Source organism: Bactrocera dorsalis, chromosome 2, assembly GCF_023373825.1.
Source record: "Bactrocera dorsalis isolate Fly_Bdor chromosome 2, ASM2337382v1, whole genome shotgun sequence".
In the NCBI taxonomy this organism is placed as follows: domain Eukaryota; kingdom Metazoa; phylum Arthropoda; class Insecta; order Diptera; family Tephritidae; genus Bactrocera; species Bactrocera dorsalis.
Genome location: NC_064304.1, coordinates 56,813,786 through 56,835,714, shown reverse-complemented (window position 1 = coordinate 56,835,714; position 21,929 = coordinate 56,813,786). Strand labels below are relative to the sequence as shown.

Here is a 21,929-nt window from a genome sequence, read left to right as displayed (position 1 = left end):
ACTTAATAGCTTTAAAACACCTGAAGATGAGCTGGAAGGCTACTGTAGAGAAAGTGTTGATATAGGAGATGAATTTGATGTTTTAAAATGGTGGAAGGATAAAGAACAAATTTATCCAAGACTCTCCAAATTCGCACTTAAGGTCCACTCAATGCCGGCAAGTAGTGCAGCTGCAGAGCGCGGATTTTCTTTGGCTGGAAACGTGATCACTGAAAAGAGGAACCGTCTTTGCCCAAAATCTGTCGACAGCCTAATATTTTTAAATTCTTATTTTAAAGCTTTCGACCATTGATTCCTTTCTACAATCTTTCAATATAATTTCTTAATTTACGTATGTATGTAAATGTAAAACATAATTAAGTTTCGCATACTATAAATTTGAAATCAAAATATGTATGTAATATGCGATGTAACCAATGAATATGTTCCTTATTTGTTTTAAAATAAAATGAAAACATGAAAATAAATGCTTTGTTGTGAAAATATTTTGATTGTGTTGTGTTTCACCTTCTTCTTCTCACATTTCATCTGTGCAGAAAAAGTGCCGCTTGCTGCGCGCATGAGTAAAATCATACGAGTTGATTTTTGGGAGTTGAGTGTTATTCTTGTTCAAAACAATGATTGTTGAACCGAATGAGCAAGCGCCCGAAATCGTTATATTGAACACGAGCCGAACAAACTCGGAGTGAAACAAAAAATCGCACACACCCGAGTGAATTTAAAATCAACAACGAAAATGTGAGCGCATGCAAGTTTGATCGGCTGATCCGAACAGTGTGATTATTCGGCTGTTGAGCGCGTACGAATGTTTTTCATTCAGCCGATGCCGTTCTCTGGTATGTGCCATAGAAATTCTATTGCTACGAATATGGAAATTATAACGAAATAATGCGAATATGCATATGTATTTCATGAAGGTCATTAATATTTTAGAAGAAATGAAAGGAATGAAATGAAGTGTTTATATGAGCACATTTATGTAAGTTCATTTGGCACATCTTCATTTTATAATAGTCAAAATTAATATAATTTCTGAAATAATAATTTATTTAAAACAATTTTTTATTTAATTTTATAATATACAATTTTTATCATTTTTCGAAAAACAATGGTTCATATATTGTAATACAAGATAATCACGCATATGTGACAATGGTTCCAGTGTTTTAAAAACTGCAGCAAGTTTCATTTCATGTGATTTTGCTTCTGCTTTTGCTTCTGAAGAAAACAGAAGTCGCAGTCGAAGCAAAAGCAGAAAACGATCGCCGACGAAAAGCGAATCAGCAGCAGCAGACGCCGTGTAAAAAGTTTTGATTTTGCTTTGCTGCTGCTTTCGCTAAGCAACGCAAGTCGAAGCAGTAGCAACTGCTCGACTTCTACAAGTCGCCAGCAGCAGCAGTCGCCGTTTGAAAATTTTTGATTTTGCTTTACTGCTGCTTTCGATTCTGCAAGTCGCTGCATTTCGCAGTCGAGACTGCTGTCGAGATTTACTTTGCTGCTTATGCTGTTTGTTGCTCCCCCTGTATTCTAATAAATTAAACAGTTTAACAATTTGTTTTTTTTTTTAATTCACTTTTTTCATAAAATACAATATTATTCAAAATAAACTTTCAAAATCCTCGTCATTTTGAAAAAGAGATAAGTTATCAATCGCGAAGTCCAGAAAGCTTGGATTTAATTTGACCAGAAATATATTCTCTAGTACTTCCTGACTTAGTCGATTTCGCTAATCAGTAAGTACAAGTCTTAACGTCGAAAATGCTCGTTCAATCGTCACCTGTTAGAAAAAATTTGTATTTATGAAACTGTAAACATTAATTTATTAAAACATTTGTATTTATATACATATGTACCTGAGTTGGTGGTACAGAAACATTATTTAGTGCATATAGCTCCTGGTCTGTGCACTGCTTTCCTTTCCAAAATGTGAGAACGTCTGCATCGATTCTTTGGAAAGGAAGTTGAAGATTGTCAATCTTTGAGTAGACGTCGAATGCACTACTGACTTCCGTTTGGATCCCTTGCTCCAATTTGAAAGTCTATTATTTTTTAGTTTATTTTTACATGTTTTACATTTAGCTATGCCTTCATCAACATTATTCTCGAAATACATCCAAATATCACTTTGCGCCATAGTTAAACAATTAAAGGGGCATCTCGAATTCCTATTACCATTGCCAAATCTGTATGTGGGCATTTGCTATCATGATAGAATCATTAGCGCAAAGGCGTAGGGTAGGTAGGTTCGAGCTGTTGTAGCGCATGCTTTGAGCTCTTGAAAAATTTATTTTATCATTTGCGAAATGCCGTCAGAAATAAAACTTTCGTCGGTATACATATATACGTAAATGAGAGGCAGGTAGCTTAAATCTTTTATGTGGAAAATAAAGGATTAAGATCCTTTTGATTACAAATGTATTTCTGGGAAAAAGAAAATAATAACAAAGGATAAAGATCCTTTTTTTTAGAAATGTATTTCTGGGAAAAATAAGATAATAAGAAAAGGAGAAAGATCCTTTTTTACAAATGTACTTCTGGAAAAAATAAGAATTCATATTTTTAGACTACTATATAATAATTGTGGCATAAAATTTATATACCAATTGAAATAATAAATTTAAAATGCGCAATAATATTTTGATTTATGCTTGTATAAGTTTATTAAATTTAAGACTTCGCTCATTCCCAACCCGATTTGCATAATTTTTCTGTAAATTAACAATATTAAACTAAATATTAATTTTTTGAAAAAATGTTATTTTTATAATGTAACACTGATGCACAAAAACAAGAATCATACAGTATACGTAGAAAAATTCAGACGCGACAGTAGTCTCGACAGTAGACGCGACTTGCAGAATCGAAATTTTCAAACGGCGACTGCTGCTGCTGGCGACTTGCAGAAATCGAGCAGTTGCTGCTGCTTCGACTTGCGTTGCTTAGCGAAAGCAGCAGCAAAGCAAAATCAAAACTTTTTACACGGCGTCTGCTGCTGCTGATTCGCTTTTCGTCGGCGATCGTTTTCTGCTTTTGCTTCGACTGCGACTTCTGTTTTCTTCAGAAGTAAAAGCAGAAGCAACTGTTCATTTTAAGAAGTTGCTCGCAGTCGAAGCAGTGAAAAGCAAAAGTATAGCGACTTCTGCTACTTCGACTGCAGTTTTTTAAACACTGAATACAAAATACGCATGCATATGTGACTCAGAGAATGCTTTTTTACATTCTCTGTGTCGCTTTGCATATTTTTCTTCATATCATTTCTCTTTACTCATTCTCGCATGAATTCAGTCGTTTTACATATATTTATGCCAGAGAACGTGCTTATTTCTGCTAAATAGCAGCGAGAATGGTGAGTTCCCTGTCCAAATCTTATAAATTCTGTTAGCCGTCCAATCGAACATCATACAGAATTCAGTTTACACCTTCTCTATACTTTACGTTCTCTGGTCGACCGTTCATAAGATGCAAGGTTGTACCAGAGAACGTATATTTATAGAGAAGGTTCACGATAACGAAAATTTAGGGATATTTAAATTTTGGGACATTTATTGTTTTGGACACGGAATTGAGCATTTTCAGTGTTAAATGAGAAAAATAATAACAAATCCAATGTTAAGGAATGTACGCTTACAGATTCGCCTTTTTACCATGCGCAAACGATGCTGCATATAATTTATAGATCGGTATACATACATATATGTATTTGTTATGAAAGCACATAAGTACGAGTATGTACATATATATTTTAAAATTGAGCTATTTTATGATGAATTCCATAAAATCTTTGCAAATGTATAATTCAATAAAATTTGTATTACTACCTAAATATGCATTTTATATACATAGGTTTGGTACGACATCCATATGTATGTATATTTGTATACTTAAATAAATATTTGCTTTGGTCAATAAACTTTTCGATATCATGTTAAAAGACCAAGCGGTCGCACATTTGTCCATATATAATTATGGTTGCATGTAAACAAATATAAAAGAACCATACGCATAATGTTTGTACATTTGTCTACATGCAACAAATGTATGTATGAATGTTCAATGCTTCATGCGAAATTTCCGTTGACGCGGACAACCAATGGCGAAGCTCATATTTTTTGCTTTCATGTCAAAGAGTCAATGTGTCGAAAGACTGACGCGTCACAACATTGTGTTGTTGAGCTGTGTCCGAGCTGTGCCGAAAACACAAACGAACGATCGCTAATTGCCACTGCTTCCCTTGCCGCTGAAACAGCTTCGCATACAAACCAGCATAGATATGTATGTTTGTGTGTGAGCTTGCATACATATCGACGCAGATTTTTGCAAGCCGCGTAAAAATATTTTTTACATTCCCTGACAAATACAGTCAATCCCGGTTATGTACCACGATCAAAGATACAGATATTTGTGGTTTGTAAAAATAAAAATATAATATGACACATTAGCGAGTGCGAATACTTAAGCGAGTGGTAGTTAAAACAATAATTTCATGTATTTCATAAAAAACAACCGTGAGGTGCAGCAAGATATAGACAGTTAAGAGGGATGATTTTCATTTAAGCGGAGTACTACTTAACCGGGATTCACTGTACACATAAATCAGAGGAATATTAAATATTTTCTTTGACACATTTCTTGACTTGAAAATCGACAAATTAACTATGTTGTCAATTTGCGGGGTTGTCGTTTTTTTCCTTCTCATACAAATATCAGAAATTGTTCAATTTCTGATTTTTAGCTTTTGCTATCGTCGCGAAAAGACGCTTGTAGACAAAGGCATGCTCGGGGAGATGTAATGGTGTTTGTTTTTATGAATGAAGCAAGTTTGCCTGTTGAAAGTGTGCGTTCATGAATAAAAATATTGTTGTTAGGTGTTTTTCTACAAATTTGGGCATCGACAGTTTGGCTGCCATATTGACTTGTGATGCTGCTGACGCTATGTGAAACCATTGTTGTTTTTGTAGAACAATCTTCGTAATTTTTGCTGGTGACATATCGCATATTTGTATGTTGGTTTGTAAATACATTCAGCCTTATCATGAATATTCGCGTGGAATAGTTCACCAGCGAAATATTTCGTTCACCCGAAATCGTTCACCTTACCATGAACGCAGAAAGATTTCGGGTGAACAGCATTTCACATCGAAATTTCGAATGTGAGATGACAGCTGTCAAAACGTCAAATAAAATATTAACAAAGAAACCAAATTGAACGCATTTTACTTTAGTGAAAAATTTAAAATGATTAATATAAATTTAAGGAGACTGCTGTTAGCAGATGAAAATGTGCAAGATCAAAGAGTCGCTCGTAGAAAGATTAGGGATGCTTCAAATCCGCTTGAATTGCAGGATCAATTGTAAATTTGTGTATAATTTGTAAATAATTTGTGATGCAAATAGTATACCAACTATTTGCTATTGTTCCTCTAGGTTTCAGAAATGTTATAGGACCAACAAAACAGCGTTTAAATATCTACTAGACATTACAACAAACAAAGCTTCAAACCCGATGAAATCTTTTGGAATACCCCCAATAGTGAAGTTGGCGGCTTCGCTGCGTTTCTTTGCAGAAGGAGGCTACCAAAAGGGTGTCGGTAGGGAATACGATGTGGGATTGTCACAGTCTGCCTTTAGTGCCACACTAGAAGAGATGCTTGACGTGTTCGAAGTGAATTTATGTCGTTTGTGGATAAAATGGATGAGTAACGAAGAAATGAGAAGTGCTGCTCTTAAATTTTATGAAAAGTATAAAATTCCGAGTGTTATGGGGTGTATTGATGGTACCCATATAAAAATTGTGGGACCAAAACACAATAAGCACTCATTTTATAATCGAAAAGGATACTTTAGTTTAAATGCTCTTGTTGTAAGTACTTTTGTTAAATTATATGTACATACTGTAAGTGTATAAATGCTTCAACACTTATAGGTTTGTGACCAAAAAATGAGGTTTCGATTTATTGATGCGTCGCATCCAGGAGCTTGTCACGACTCTTTAGTGTGGAACGTTTCGGAACTAAAGAGACATATTTGCAATAATCGCAGCAACTTTTGGATGTTAGGTAAATTAGTTTAAACAAATTTTATTTGTAACCATAAAAACATATTTTATGAATAGGCGACGCAGGATATCCTCTGGAATCCTTCTTATTAACACCTTATAGGACACCTGAAGAGGGAAGTGTAGAAGCAAAATTTAATTTAGCTCATTCTCGGTGCCGAAATATTATAGAACGTGCAATTGGGTTGCTTAAAAGCCGATGGAGATGTTTGCTTGGTGCTAGAGAACTTTATTACAGCCCACAGAAAGCAGCTAAAATATTCAATGTGTGCGTAATGTTACATAATTTATGCATTCATTTCAAAGATCAATTTGCTGATATCGTTGAGATACCTGATTGTGACGAAGAGGAATCTCTAGTGACTATGGAGGAGGACAACATAGATTTCGGAATGCAAAGAATGAGCGAAGCGCAAAGAATTAGGAACCAAATAGCTCACTCACTCCCTTAAAGCATTATTACTTCTTTCAATATCGTTTGTAGAAAAAACAAAACTAACTCCATTTTTCTGTAACGAAAAAAACTATTTCTTCATTTCTTATAATCCTAATTCAATGAACATAAAATGTATTTCAAATAAAATATAAGTAAAATAAAAAAAAATTAACATGAGACCACATAAATATAAAATTAAAAATTAATAAAATGTAATTCTGAATAAGTTATCTTTTCATCATTGAAAGCTTCATTTCTTCAATTTCTATTAACCTTCTTGTTTTTTCTAACTTTGCTTTAATTTCTCTTTTTCTCAAATTTTCTATTTCAATATTATGCCGCTTATTTTCTATCGTTTGATTTTTTAGTTCTTTTAATTCTTCTTCCTTTAAATTGTTTAAAATTGTGAAATTTTTATTCAACGCCCTTGTATTGTCTTCAATTCTCCTTATCCGTTTTAAGATTTCTTTTTGCACTTCTATTTCTTCTTCTAATATCACAGATGTGCCCTTTCTTTTAGAGGATGACGGCGCATCTTTAAGAAAGGGGTTCCTTTTTGGAGTTTGCTGTGGACTTTTGTTCACAATTGTTTCTGCGTCCAATTCACTCTCAGTTGTGCTTAGCGGCTGAAATCCGTGTGACACTATTCCTTCCAATCCCTCAACGCTATTTGTCATGCCAGTGATTGCTACAATAGTTTCCTCCGATGTTGACAGTTTATGATGCAGGTTTGGTCCCCCACCAGTGCCTCTAATTTGTTCCGCATTAAACGTCAACTTTTTGCGTACGTAACGCTTTTGGTCATTCCAAACCTTTAACAGATTTTTGTAATAATTATTTTAAAATTTTACTAGCCAGTGCTAATATGAAAATTACCCTTTTCCACTCAGACACCGTTTTAGTCGGAGGCCCAGCACTGTTCAAATCCGCGGCCGTTTCCTTCCATAACGCTTCTTGTCTGTCTTTTCCTTGTTTAGAGAAGCCAGCCGCTAAATCAGGATTTTCTGCCATTTTACTGAGCAAAATTTCAGATTGCGTTTTATTAATCGATTTTGACCTTAAAATAATTGTTTTTAAATTATATAAAAATAGGAATTTTTATCTAATTTTTATTGATACTTACATGATTCAAATATATTTCGCGCACAAAATTTTAACGAAAAATTTCACCAATAATTTGACAATTATTTCGCCGTTGATGCCGTTCACGATAGGGTGGAAATACTTCGAAGCGAACTGTTTCGCATGGTGAATATTCAAAATAGCATAGGTGAACGGCATAGGCGAAATGTGAATTATTCCACACGAAATGAAAATTCACGATAAGGCTGATTATTTGTTGGGCAATGCCGTACACATATGCATATGTATGGACATATAGAGCAGTGCGCACACACTTTTTATTGATAAATGATAATATCACGATTTGAATTTGAATTGTACTTACATAAGTATGTATGTAATTATTTGCTAATATTTAGATGCATATGAAAATTTAAATGATGAAATGTGATTTACATATAATATTGTTGTAATATATAATATTAAGTGTTTTAGGGTATCTCATATACATATGTACATATGTATATACAACCATATTCATACATATTTATATGAAATTATATAATATTATCAAACATTATAAATATTTAATAAATAACTCTTATTCGCACATTAACTAAAAATTGAAAATAGCATATTTTTATTAGAATGTTATAAGTTTTGCATGTATTCGGAAAAATATGCAAAATGAAAATCATATCAATTAATATGATTGCATGTAAACGTATATAATTATATCCAAAAGACTAACATACGTCTGTAATAAGAATGTATATTTCTGAGCATAATTTTCATTGAATGCTCTGCTCTGTTCATGCGCCACTGTTAAAGTTTCTCCTTCTTAGCTAGCTGTGGTGAAATGCACTCATCGCATTTTGTTAGCTTTTGACAGTTCACACGCTTGTCCGTTGTTGGACCTTCTCCGTAAATATACGTATTCTGCATGCAATAATTTATCTGGGCTCTCGACTGTTTGCTGCTGGACAAGCTTATGTAGCACTTAGTCGTTGTAGATCTTTGGACTGGACTGTTCAAAGTTGACAGGTAAAACCCCATGCAACAGTGAAGCTTTAGAAGAAATGATTCGATTAAGAAGTAATAATTTGTAAAGTCGTCAGTATAATGTCGCAAATAATGTAACAATTAGTCAATGAAAGGTTACGAGTAGATATTAAATGCTGCCTAAGTATCGATTTATTTAACCAATACTACATGTCATAGTTCATATTTTAACAAATTTTGGGATTTCTCACATCAAACTAAAAATTTTTTTTTTTTTTTTATTTTATTAAAGCTAACATAACAAACAAATTATTATATTAACTATTGTACGCAGTACTAAAAAATTAAAAATAAATATAGTTTAAAAAACTAAAAAACACGCTTTTAAAGCATATCAAACTAAAAAGTGAAAAATAATTCTTTTTATAAACTAACAATAATAATGAAGGAAAAATTCCTGTATTATTGTGAGAAAAGCGTGGGGTGCTTTGTGACATATTTTTCATATATCGAGCATGCCACGCTTTTCTCACAATAATGCAGGAATTTTTCCTTTATTATTTTTCACTTTTTAGTTTGATATGCTTTAAAAGTGGGTTTTTTAGTTTTTTTAAACTATATTTATTTTCTGCACAATCATTTCCAAACATCATACCGGAACCAAAAAATCAGTTTGAATCAGTAAGCAGCGGAATCAAACCAATTGATCGAACTGGTTCGTTTTGAGCACGAAACTCGATCGAACAATTTTGTAGCGCTGTGATGAGTTGTGACCGTTTTGAGCGAGGCTGTTCAAACCGAATCGATCATACTCAATGCAGGTCTCTGGTACGCACATGAACACAACATACATATGCATGTTAAAACAATAGGCAACATAAACATACACACATGCAAGAGCAGATCAACGGGCTAAAGTTAAAAGTAATACATTATTTCCATCATAAGTGACACTCCGCGAAGAAAAAGACTTTGAGTTGCAAGTAAAAAATTATATAGTTCCCTCCTTAAATTCTAGTCTGGATTCGCCCCTGCACACATGCACATAAATTTAGTTATTTAGGATATTTTGAAAAATAGTATATAAAGCTTTGAAATTTGAAAATAAAATTAGAAAAAAATATTTCTCAGCGTAGAAACGAGCCAGTGGTAAGAATCTGATTTAAGTTTAAAGTTTGATCATACAAATCAAACAGTTTGGTACTACAATTCAAACAGAATTTTTTCCATTTGAAATTTTATGATTTTTTTTCTCAGTTTTTTCCTTTTTTTAAATTTTGAAAACATTAGCATATTTTTTATATGTCTAGAAAAATATTTATTCTTATTTATAAATTGTAGTTGAATCATACCTAATGAATATAAAACACTTCTAATATTATGTACACGTATGTATGTATGTACATACACATACATATATCGCTCATTTACATGAACACAGGATTTTTATATCTGACACGAGATATTTTACAATAAAAATTACTTAATATTTTTCACAAACAACGTTTATGCCAAAGAAAATATTTTACTACACTTCACTAGTTTATTCAATAAACTTATGCTGTTTTCCATATTCTTAAAAACAACTTATAACAATTTTCATCTACAAAATAAAACTCATGCACATTTTAGATTAAAAAAAACATCACTTACCAAGGTTTAGGGTGGGCACAGCATATGCCTTCAACTTTTTCACACCCACAGCACTTTGTTCGAAGTGCTTAATGCAAACAAATGCATTGTGGGTGGGTAAATCCTGCGTTGGTAAGATCCGTAAATTTTCCACCCACTTCAGGAACTCCTCCTCTTTTTTTGGGAATGAGAAGAATCTCCCGGAAGATTCTGTCTCACACTCGCGAACGCTACACTTTCTCCATTAGCCATTTTTAATAGAAAATTATTTAAAACACTTTAAAAACGAATTGGCGACCGAGCTAAATAAATCTCCACGAAATTCTATCAGAACTAAAACTCCGTTGACGATTTCTTTTTCAACTGTCATTTTTGGCGCAATTTCCCCACCCAAATATATTACTACTACTACTCGCATATACATACATACGGGTGGGTGATGAAAGCCGCTACCAAAAAAAAAATTAAATAACTTTTTTTCTATTTAATGATTTTTTTTTTATTTTGCAGATTGACTTTTACATTTAACAAAATTGGATAACTGGGACACTGAAACAAGAATTTGGATTGTCCGCCGCTATCACGCACTGGAGTCCGTAGTTTCTGTTCAAAGAGAGAATAGGCGCACGTTTGGCGGCAATCCTCCGAGCAGATGGACCATAATGAGACTTGTAAACAATTTTGCCGAGCATGGGACAGTCAACAGAAAACCTTACCATCGAAACCCTTCAGTTCGAACGGAGGAAACAATCGCTGCTGTAGCTGCTGCCATACAAAACAATCCACATGTTTCGACAAGAAGGTTATCTGCTCAAATGGGTGTAAGCAGACAGTCATTACAGTCAATTATGCACAAAGATTTGGACTTATTCCCATATAAAATTCAAATGGAAACATGTTGAACTGTCTTTTCATGTCTGACGAGGCGCATTTCGATTTAAACGGCAACATAAACAAACAAAATTGTCGAATATGGAGTGCTTCCAACCCACAGATACTCCATGAGACGGAATTGCATTCACTTCGTGTCACAGTGTGGTGTGCAGTTTCATCACGCTGCATTGTCGGGCCCTACTTCTTCGAAGAAAACGGTCACACCGTTACGGTTACTGGAGACCGTTACTTGAGCATGTTGAGAGAGTTTTTTTTTTTGAATGAGCTTTAACATGGATTAAAGAAAAATGAATTCCGTACACTGAAAAAAAAATTATTTGAGTTTCTTAATGCAGCAAAATTCATCAGCCACCACACATACATTGAATACCACCAACCAGAAAACACCTCTATATAAATATGTATGTACATATATATTAGTTTTAACGTACATTGGCTCTCTTTTATATACATATATATTAACACATTTTTTCCCATTGGCTCTAACAACTGCTCAGTTCCGTTATTTTCATGCCCCTGATGTTAAGTGAAACACGCTCATCCAAAACAGTAAATATCCCTAAATTTCCGACATCGGGAACCTTCTCTATAATAAACGTTCTCTGCTAGTACTACAGATAACCATATTTCGGGCCCCGGCGTAGTCGATCAGCCCTAGAGTGCCAAATATACATTATTTGCCCAACGTGGCGTTAAACTAACGAATTAGTTAAACTCGCTAAGCACGATTTTGATATCGTGGCGGGGGCAGCGCTTATAGGAGCGCTCCAAGCACTCATAGAAGGAATCTTTGATGTAATCGTCCTTCTCTTCCGTCGGGGCGTAGATCAGTGATTTGTTGAAGAACTTCGTTTTAATGCGGATTGTGGCTCGACGTGCATCAATCGGGGTCGGCGACAGAGAATATGGCAACTGTAGTAGATGCCACAAGGGCTTACTCGTCCCAGTCCTTGTCCGGTCCATCGCATTTCTTGGACGGCAGTGATGTCTTTATTTTCATGAGGATATCAACCAGATTTACAGCGGCATCTTTTCAATTAAGGAACCGAACATTTTTGGTGTATGCCCTCAATTCGTAATCCATAACACATTTGCAGGGATCGTTATCAAAAAGGGGGCCTCTTAACCGAGGTGGGTTCCATACCCCGCGCACAACTCTGCAGAAGTTTCGCTTTCTCACTTTAGCTCGCCTTCAAACGGATTTTCTTTGGCTATCCAGAGAATACTTGGTCTAGGAAGTCGTGAGCTGCTTGAGCCATATGTAAAAGAATCGTTTTTGAAGAAAACCATTTACCCACATAGAATCCAAAGTTACCAGCCTAACGTATAGGCTGTCTTTCAGGGGGTAAGAGTGACGTATTCATTCTCACACTCCACATAATTGAATACAATTACTGTCGCACAGCCACTTTTAAATAAACAAACAATGGATAAAACTTCGTAAAGTTTTCTCCGGTCCAGTAGCTCAATTTTAATTAAAAATCGAAACTAGCAATAGACAGGTAGCAGGCAATCTCACCAAAAGCCACTATTGTTACACTTAACGTTAACAAATTACCAATAGCCAATAAAGTTAAGGTTCTCTGTTCACCCAAAAACTAAAGTAATCATATAATAATTTAAAAGTGTACTATATGCCGTCCGATCGCACAATGCAGCGAATTTGGTTGTAATTGGTAGAGTAAGTATGGGGATATAGGATTTCCCGCAAATGTGAACGTTAGTACGCCAGTCGTTCAATTTTGACGCCGTCTTCTTTTAAACTCTCTTCTATCAGTCTGTATATAAAATATAATATTTTTGTCGCTTAGTATTGATTAATCGGCTTTTAGTAGTTTTTAACAGGTCTGTAATTAACCAGTGTTACGTAAACTACTGCGGGAACAATCGAATAGCCTCAGCATCGTCGCTATTAAATTACATAATTTTCACAGTTCCGCGACACTCACCTGTCAATAGACGAAAAAAGAGGTAGCGAAAAATCGAAAAAAACATCCGGATCAAGAGGCAGTGAAGCGTCCGTATTCGTAGTCGTGTCGAAAAGAAAGTTTCGCGGTACTCGACCTAAAACTTTGCCTAAAATTATTAGATTTTAATAATAATTTAAGTTTGTGTATTTTTGAGTATATGTATAGTAAACAATTGTAATATATGTGGTTGTGTATAATTAGTTCAATAAAGGGTTATTTATGCATATAAATATAATATTAAATATAACGTGATGTAGTTAATTATTCCCGCGGTGATACGTTTTTGGATTCTGCTGCTGTTTTTATTGGTGAAGCTGCTGATGCTAATGCTGCGGTATGTTTTTTCGCCTGTATGTCCGTCCGCCTTGATGAATATTCCTTTGTTCGGTTCGCCTAAGTTATGTTGGCGCCGTTCAATCTTTTTGCATTGGCCTCTAATTCGCATTTAGATGAGTTAGTAGGACAATGCAAGGATATGTTCTTTTGGTATGGTGTACAATGTAGTGTGCTCATGTGTGTTCCCTGCCAGCCAAAAGAGGTTAAGAATCTAGTAAAACCCTAGGTTTTCAAACCTTCAAAACTAGTGAAATGGTGAGCCCGGAATAGGCACTGTGTGGATTCTAATCACTTTTCTACTTACTCGTACGTACGTACTTGTATACGTGTGATCATACATCTATGTATGTTGCGCTCATTTAATAGTGTCATATAAAAAAAGGATGGAGTCATGTGTAGAAGTTCACGCAAGTGAGGAAAGTTCTCTGATTGCCATTCACTTGGGAGTGGCCAGAAACGATTCTTTTACATGTGACTCAAGCAGCTCACGACTTCCGGTCTTTGACCAAGTATCCTCTGGGTAGCCTAAGAACATCCGTTTGAAGGCGAGCTAACGTGAGAAGGCGAAACATCCCCTGCATAGGGTTGTGCGCTGGGTTTTGGACCCGCCACGTAAAAAAACACCCCCAATGAAAATCAACTATAAGCCTCGGATGAGAAACCCCCCTTTCGATGACGACCATGGCAAACGAAATAAGGACTACGATTTAAGGGCATGCACCTGGAATATCCGGTCCCTTAATTGGGAAGGTGCCGCTGCCCAGGTGGTTGATGTCCTCGTGAAAATAAAGGCTGACATCACCGCCGTCCAAGAAATGCGATGGACGGGACAAGGACAGAGACGAGTAGGTCCTTGTGACATCTACTACAGTGGCCATATAAAGGAGCGCAAGTTTGGTGTTGGATTCGTGGTGGGAGAGAGACTCCGTCGCCGAGTAGTATCATTCACTCCGGAGAATGAACGTCTAGCCACAATCCGCATCAAAGCGAGGTTCTTCAACATATCGCTGATTTGCGCCTACGCCCCGATGGAAGAGAAGGACGATGTGACCAAAGATGCCTTTTATGAGTGCTTGGAGCGCACTTATGAGAGATGCCCCCGCCACAATGTCAAAATCGTGCTTGGCGACTTAAACGCCAGGGTGGGCAAAGAAGGTATCTTTGGCACTACGGTCAGTAAATTCAGCCTCCACGAGGAAACATCCCCAAATGGGTTGAGGCTGATCGACTTCGCCGGGGCCCGAAATATGGTTATCTGTAGTACTAGATTCCAGCATAAGAAGATATATCAAGCTACCTGGCTGTCTCCGGATCGAAAAACTACCAACCAGATCGATCATGTTGGATAGACGGAAGACACGTTTCCAGTGTTTTAGATGTGCGTGCGCTCCGAGGTCCTAACATCGACTCGGACCACTATATTGTTGCAGCCAAAATTCGCACCCGCCTCTGTGCAGCAAAAAACGCACGCCAACAAACACAAGGAAGGTTCGACGTCGAGAAGCTGCAATCACAACAGACAGCCGAACGATTTTCTACTCGGCTTGCACTCCTGCTCTCTGAGAGCACTCGTCAACAACTCGGTATAAGGGAACTGTGGGACGGCATTTCAAACTCCTTACGTACAGCTGCAACCGAAACCATTGGTTTTCGGAAAGTGCAAAAGAACAGCTGGTACGACGATGAGTGCCGTGTCGCAGCGGAGAGAAAACAGGCTGCCTACCTCGCAACGTTACGATCGACCACAACACGTGCGGGATGGGATAGATACCGAGAGTTGAAGAGGGAAGCGAGACGCATTTGCAGACAGAAAAAGAAAGAGGCTGAAATGCGTGAGTACGAACAGCTTGATAAGCTGGCCGACAGGGGTAATGCTCGAAAATTCTACGAAAAAATGCGGCGGCTTACAGAAGGTTTCAAGACCGGAGCATACTCCTGTAGAACCCACAAAGGTGATCTAGCCACCGATGCCCAGAGCATACTTAGATTATGGAGCGAACACTTCTCCAGCCTGCTGAATGGCAGTGAAAGCACAACACCGGGAGAAGGCGAACCCGATTCCCCAATCGATGACGATGGAGCAGACGTTCCATTACCCGGCCATGAAGAAGTTCGAATAGCAATTGCCCGCCTGAAAAACAACAAAGCGGCAGGGGCCGATGGATTGCCGGACGAGCTATTCAAACACGGCGGCGAGAAGAACTGATAAGGAGCATGCATCAGCTTCTTTGTAAAATATGGTCGGACGAAAGCATGCCCAACGACTGGAATCTAAGTGTGCTATGCCCAATCCATAAAAAAGGAGACCCCACAATCTGCGCCAACTACCGTGGGATTAGCCTCCTCAACATCGCATATAAGGTTCTGTCGAGCGTATTGTGTGAAAGATTAAAGCCCACCGTCAACAAACTGATTGGACCTTATCAGTGTGGCTTCAGACCTGGTAAATCAACAACCGACCAGATATTCACCATGCGCCAAATCTTGGAAAAGACCCGTGAAAGGAGAATCGACACTCACCACCTATTCGTCGATTTCAAAGCTGCTTTCGACAGCACGAAAAGGAGCTGCTTTTATGCCGCGATGTCTGAATTTGGTATCCCCGCAAAATTAATACGGCTGTGTAAACTGACGTTGAGCAACACGAAAAGCTCCGTCAGGATCGGGAAGGACCTCTCCGAGCCGTTCGATACCAAACGAGGTTTCAGACAAGGCGACTCCCTATCGTGCGACTTCTTCAATCTGCTGCTGGAGAAAATTATTCGAGCTGCAGAACTTAATCGAGCAGGTACAATCTTTTATAAGAGTGTACAGCTGCTGGCGTATGCCGATGATATTGATATCATCGGTCTCAACACCCGCGCCGTTAGTTCTGCCTTCTCCAGGCTGGACAAGGAAGCAAAACGAATGGGTCTGGCAGTGAACGAGGGCAAGACGAAATATCTCCTGTCATCAAACAAACAGTCGTCGCACTCGCGACTTGGCACTCACGTCACTGTTGACAGTCATAACTTTGAAGTTGTAGATAATTTCGTCTATTTAGGAACCAGTATTAACACCACCAACAGTGTCAGCCTGGAAATCCAACGCAGGATTACTCTTGCCAACAGGTGCTACTTCGGACTGAGTAGGCAATTGAAAAGTAAAGTCCTCTCTCGACGAACAAAAGCCAAACTCTATAAGTCGCTCATAATTCCCGTCCTGCTATATGGTGCAGAGGCTTGGACGATGACAACAACCGATGAGTCGACGTTGCGAGTTTTCGAGAGAAAAGTTCTGCGAAAGATTTATGGTCCTTTGCGCGTTGGCCACGGCGAATATCGCATTCGATGGAACGATGAGCTGTACGAGATATACCTCGACATTGACATAGTTCAGCGAATTAAGAGACAGCGGCTACGCTGGCTAGGTCATGTTGTCCGGATGGATGAAAACACTCCAGCTCTGAAAGTATTCGACGCAGTACCCGCCGCGGGAAGCAGAGGAAGAGGAAGACCTCCACTCCGTTCGAAGGACCAAGTGGAAAAGGACCTGGCTTCGCTTGGAATATCCAATTGGCGCCACGTAGCGAAGAGAAGAAACGACTGGCGCGCTATTGTTGACTCGGCTATCATCGCGTAAGCGGTGTCTACGCCAGTAAAGAAGAAGAAGAAGAAGAATATAAAAAAAATTATATCTGAGCTGCTTTAAGATCCCCAATTGACAGCTGATGCAGGGTTGCATTTTCTTATCCCTAATTTAAAATATTTTTAGAATTCTAAACAAGCATTTTAAATTTAAGTTTTTTATTTTTTCTTTAACTTTAACTTTTTTCATCGCATCTAGGTTAAAAAAGAAAATAACCCGAACATATGCTTTGGTGTTAGTGCATAGAGAAAAAATATGTATTTATATTGACATATTTGAGAAAAGTTGTTAGCCGTGGCTGGCAGGGTTATAATCGTGATATTGTTGTATTTGTGTGCGAGTAATGTGTTTGTAATGTGGTGTGTAATTAAGATGTGGTGTTCCAGTGTTGTACAGTGAGGGGGTCTGAGATTAATTTAGCCATTCCAGCCACCCTAGGTGACTGATCAGCCTAGGAGTCGCTGCGTCTGTTGTAGCGTAATCCAAACGCTGCTAAGACCCGTGGAGCGATGTGATGTGGCCTGCTGCAAATTTGGTACAGACCCTTGGTCTCACACCCTTGAGTCGCAACCACTTTCTATTGTCGAAAATGAAAAATTCCTTAAATATACAAAAAATTCTAAGCCTTTGTATTCCATCTTAAACAGGAAACTTCCTTTCAACACGATGTTGCTTGCAAAATATAATGAAGCACGGAAAGGCCTCATGCAAAATATTTCACACATTTCTATAACAAAAGATATATGAACTTCTGACAGCCACACCTGTTTTTTGTCTGTTACTAGTACAATAAAATGAACTCTGCTGTCCTGTCAACTAAAGAAGTTTTGAGCTCACATACTGCGCATCTAGAGCTACATATACATATGCCTTAGATTTAAAAAACATTTTTGACGAGTTATCAATTTTTTACAAAATAGTTACGATAGTAAGTGATAACGGTGAAAGTATCAAAAAAGCGACAAGTGATATATTACAAAAATACCACCACCCATGTGGGGCTCACACCCTAAATTTATACGTTGTTGATGGCATAAAGGCTGTTCTTCAGATTTCAGAGCTTGCAAACAAATGTAGAGGCTCAAGCAGCAGAAAAACTTAAAAGCCTTCAAAAGCAAACAGGTATGGCTGAACTAAAGATGAAGCAAGATCTCTACTACCATGTGGCAACAGAACTTTATGCGCAAAACTATCCAACGATATCATCGGTTGTACCTATAGTCAGAGGACTCCAATATACATACGAGGGCTGCTATAGTCAGAGGACTCCAATATACATACGAGGGCTGCTTCTGACCTAATAATGAAAATAGGAATATTTATCAACGAAAATGGTTTTATTGTTTGTCAAAATATTCTCCATCAAGATTTATACACTTTTGTATGCGCTCAAACCAATTTTCGAAGCACTTTTTCTACTCCGATTGAGACACTTCCAAAACATGGTTTTTGAATGCTTCAACAGCATCTTCTGGCGACGAAAATCGTTGACCACGCATTATTTTCTTGATGTGTGGGAATAAAAAGAAGTCATTGGGTGCCAAGTCAGGACTGTACGGCCGATGACCCATCAATTCGACTTTTTGGCCGGTTAAAAAGGCGCTGGTTTGAGCCGATGTGTGAGGGCTCACATTGTCATGGTGGACAATGATTCGTCTTCTCTTGTTCGTTTTTCGAATTTCTCCGAAGACTTCAGGCAAACAAATGGTGGTGTACCACTCAGAATTGACCGTCCTACGTTGCTCAAGCGGAACAGTCGCCACATGACCAGTTTCGCCGAAGAAACAGGCGACCATTTGCTTCGAAGTGCTTGTTCCACGAACAACTTTCGTTGGATTTGGCTCGTCTTGGAAGACCCACACGGTCGATTGCTGTTTTGTTTCGGGCTCATACGCATAGATCCATGAGTCGTCACCTGTGACGATCTTATAAACGTCTTTTGAAGCACCGCGATGGTAGTTTTTCAGCATTTCCTTACACCAATCCACACGAGCCTTTTTTTGAGCGATTGTCAAATTGTGCGGGATCCAAAGAGAACAAACCTTTTTTACGGCCAAGTGTTCATGCAATATCGAATGTATGCTGGTGGGAGAAATGCATAGGCATGCCTCTATCTGAAGGTATCTTATATGACGGTCTTGCATTTTCAGTTCACGTACGGCATCAATGTTTTCTGGCACAACGGCTGTTTTTGGACGACCTTCACGGAATTCGTCTTTGAGCGAGCGTCGGCCTCGATTGAATTCGTTGTACCAGTTTTTCACAGTGCTATAGGATACAAAGATTTTAGTTCATCGATGCACTCTTGTCGTGATAATCCACGTCGAAAGTTGTGAAAAATGATCGCACGAAAATGTTCACGAGTTAATTCCATTTTTTGGCCGAGATGAATTTTTTAATTCCCTGTAAATAAAACAATTCACGATTAAATGACAAAACGTTCTGAGTGATGTTATGCTAAAAAATGTCAAACTTTCCAATGAAAATGTCAGATTGCACCTGGCAACACTTAGTGTTGCCTAGGCCAGATATATATATAGCAGCCCTCGTACAATAAAATCCCAACAAATGAAAACTATGGACGGATAATGCTTAAAAAGTAGTTTGTTGGAAGTTATTTCGCGACGAATTGAACAATTACAGTCTGACAAGATGTGTGCAAAATGGACTTTTCTTAAACCCACGGTTTAAAAAGGTTGCATTTGGAAACGAAATCAACTCGAGTAATGCTCCAAAGTGGTTGACAGAAGAGGTAAAAGATTTCATTCAAAGAAATCGAAAAGATTCCACAGTGCCAGTAATAGAACTACCCGTGGATAAAGAAGAAAGAACAAAAAGCGGCGAAAGAAGAAACTATTTGCCACAGCGTCCTTAGTATTAATGCACATATTGCATTAAACCAATATTTTAGACAAGATATCCCTGAAAAACATCAAAACCATCTAAAGTACTGGGACAGCAAAAAAGCATTTAAAAATATTTATACCTGGGTCAAACCACGGCAAGTGGTCCATGATAATTTCGCAAAATCACCGATTTTGAAAGTTAGCAGTTCATTAGAAAGGGGACCAGACGCATAACGCGTTATATAAATATTTAGTCAAAATTCTTTTTTTTTTTGATGAAGTTATGGACGGTTGACATTTAGAGCACGATAAAAGTATAAAATTATTTTCTCATAAACTACTGAAGATACATCGATGGAATTCTGTGAAGTCAAAGAAAATTGTTCGTGCTATATCTATATATGTATATAGAAAGATGTTATAAAAACTCGCGGCACTCACCCGTTGCTTTGGCGACGACTTTGCTGGAAAAACGAATTAAAAAAGCGGGATAGAAGCTTATAGCTGACTGACTGCACAGATTGTAAAAGAAAGATGCTCGGTGCCGTCCGTCAGGCCCTTTTGTCCATTGTGTCCAGTGTCCTCGTGTGTGTGGTGTATAAGATGCAGATGTGTTGAGTGTGAGGTGTGGATGATGAATATCGTGTAGGTGTGTTGAGTATGATGTGTGGATGATGTATATGGTGTAGTTGTGTTATATTGTGAGGGGGGTCACTCTGGAGTCGCATGGGCCTGGGCAACTTGCTGCCGTTGCAAAGGTCGCATACCCCTAAATATTCCACAATGGTGCAGACGATGTGGGCGTCGACAGTTGGGGCACCTTTTCCGAAGGGTCTCCGAAGTCCTTGATGTAGTCGGTGGTGGTCGGGTACCACCAGGAGGTGCGGGTGCAAGTACCGCTGCAGGCGGTACAGGTGCCGGCGTTGTTGCCGATGCGGTTGCTGGCGTGCTTGCCGGTGCAGCGGCCGATGCTGTTGCAACTACCGTTCGGGCGCTGGTGTAGGCCCGTTGCGTGGCACATTGGTAGCCGCCCGCGCGGTTGACGTATTTGCGACTAGCATGTCTACATCCATGGTAGTTTGTAGAGAGAAGAGTGTTGATCATAAACTTCTATCAGATAAGCAGACATGATGGCATGAACGTGTCGTCGTATTGATCGACAATTTTTTGTTAATATTCTTGGTTATTTGATACGGCGTGCTAATTCGAACGGTCGTTTTGTTTGTATTTCTCGTTTTATTGTAAAATTAATTGATTTTATTATATCGCGGTTTGGTTTTTACGGTTTCCGGATTCACGGTCGTCGGTGGTTAGTAAAAAGCACAGCTTCACGAGCGGTCTGGTTAGTGTTCTGCTTTGCGTATGGAGATCCACGACTCGTATGTGACCGTCGGAGCCATAATGCAGCTTTTCTATGCGTCCAAGCCGTCACTCGATAGGGGGTAGACAATCATCATGAATGAGGACACAGTCTCTAAATTTAGGCGCTTGTTCAGGAGTTTTCCAATGGTATCTTTTGTGGAGATCCTTTATGTACTCGTTATTCCATCGGCGGCTGAAGTTATGATAGAGAATTTTAATTCTTTCCCATAGATTTAATAGGGATAGCGGCTCCACGCCTGGCTCAGGAATGGCCGGAATGGGTGCTACTTTTAGAAAATGCCTTGGAGTTACGGCGGTGAAATCTGAGGGGTCTTGCGAGAGTAGTGTGAGTGGCCGTGAACTAAGAACGGAATTTGAAATTTCCAGCTACCCGTTTGAAATGGGATTTGAAGCTTTTTACAGCCGATTTCCATAAACCGATCGCTCATGATTTTTGATGTGTAGCCACGTCGAGCGACGAAGCGAGCAAATGAAGCCAGAAAAGCCTCCGTCGTCATATTACTACATAGCTCAAAATGTACTGCCTTTGTCATGAAACACACAAAGACAGCCACAGAGTGTGGGAGACCTTAATATGGACGCCTTTACCTGGAAAGGCCCAGCAAAATGAACACCTGTGTGGTGAAAGGCAGAGCGAAATTGCAGCGTTCAGGTGGAAGTGCTGCCATAATCTGCGTTCACATCGT

The 21,929-nt window shown here is 38.3% G+C and overlaps 4 protein-coding genes across 6 annotated transcripts in view; 2 read left to right on the top strand and 2 right to left on the bottom strand.

Annotated features, from left to right (window-relative positions):
• LOC105233704 (uncharacterized) overlaps positions 1 to 21,929 on the bottom strand; it is a 746,688-nt gene that overhangs the window by 9,335 nt on the left and 715,424 nt on the right. The window lies entirely within an intron of this gene.
• The window catches only part of LOC125776323 (uncharacterized), a 213,877-nt gene that overhangs the window by 79,198 nt on the left and 112,750 nt on the right, over positions 1 to 21,929 (top strand). The gene's annotated exons all lie outside the window — the stretch shown is intronic.
• On the top strand, positions 5,020 to 6,507 carry LOC125776337 (putative nuclease HARBI1). The gene is made up of 4 exons (XM_049448082.1): positions 5,020 to 5,351; positions 5,425 to 5,860; positions 5,924 to 6,056; positions 6,113 to 6,507. The coding sequence occupies exons 1-4, from the start codon at positions 5,236 to 5,238 to the stop codon at positions 6,505 to 6,507; spliced, it is 1,080 nt and encodes a 359-aa protein (XP_049304039.1). The 5' UTR covers positions 5,020 to 5,235.
• Positions 6,719 to 7,631, bottom strand: LOC125776355 (uncharacterized). Its single transcript, XM_049448111.1, has 3 exons — positions 7,615 to 7,631; positions 7,368 to 7,548; positions 6,719 to 7,303 (listed from the first exon to the last, which is right to left on the bottom strand). Coding segments are annotated over exons 1-3 (768 nt in total). The 5' UTR covers positions 7,617 to 7,631.

Coding starts and splice junctions, on each gene's coding strand:
- LOC125776337 (XM_049448082.1), top strand. CDS start 5,236: ATGATTAATATAAATTTAAGGAGACTGCTGTTAGCAGATGAAAATGTG. Junction 5,352..5,424: donor CTTGAATTGCAGGATCAATT/GTAAATTTGTGT, acceptor TTGTTCCTCTAG/GTTTCAGAAATGTTATAGGA. Junction 5,861..5,923: donor TTAGTTTAAATGCTCTTGTT/GTAAGTACTTTT, acceptor CAACACTTATAG/GTTTGTGACCAAAAAATGAG.
- LOC125776355 (XM_049448111.1), bottom strand. Junction 7,304..7,367: donor CGGTGTCTGAGTGGAAAAGG/GTAATTTTCATA, acceptor AATCTGTTAAAG/GTTTGGAATGACCAAAAGCG.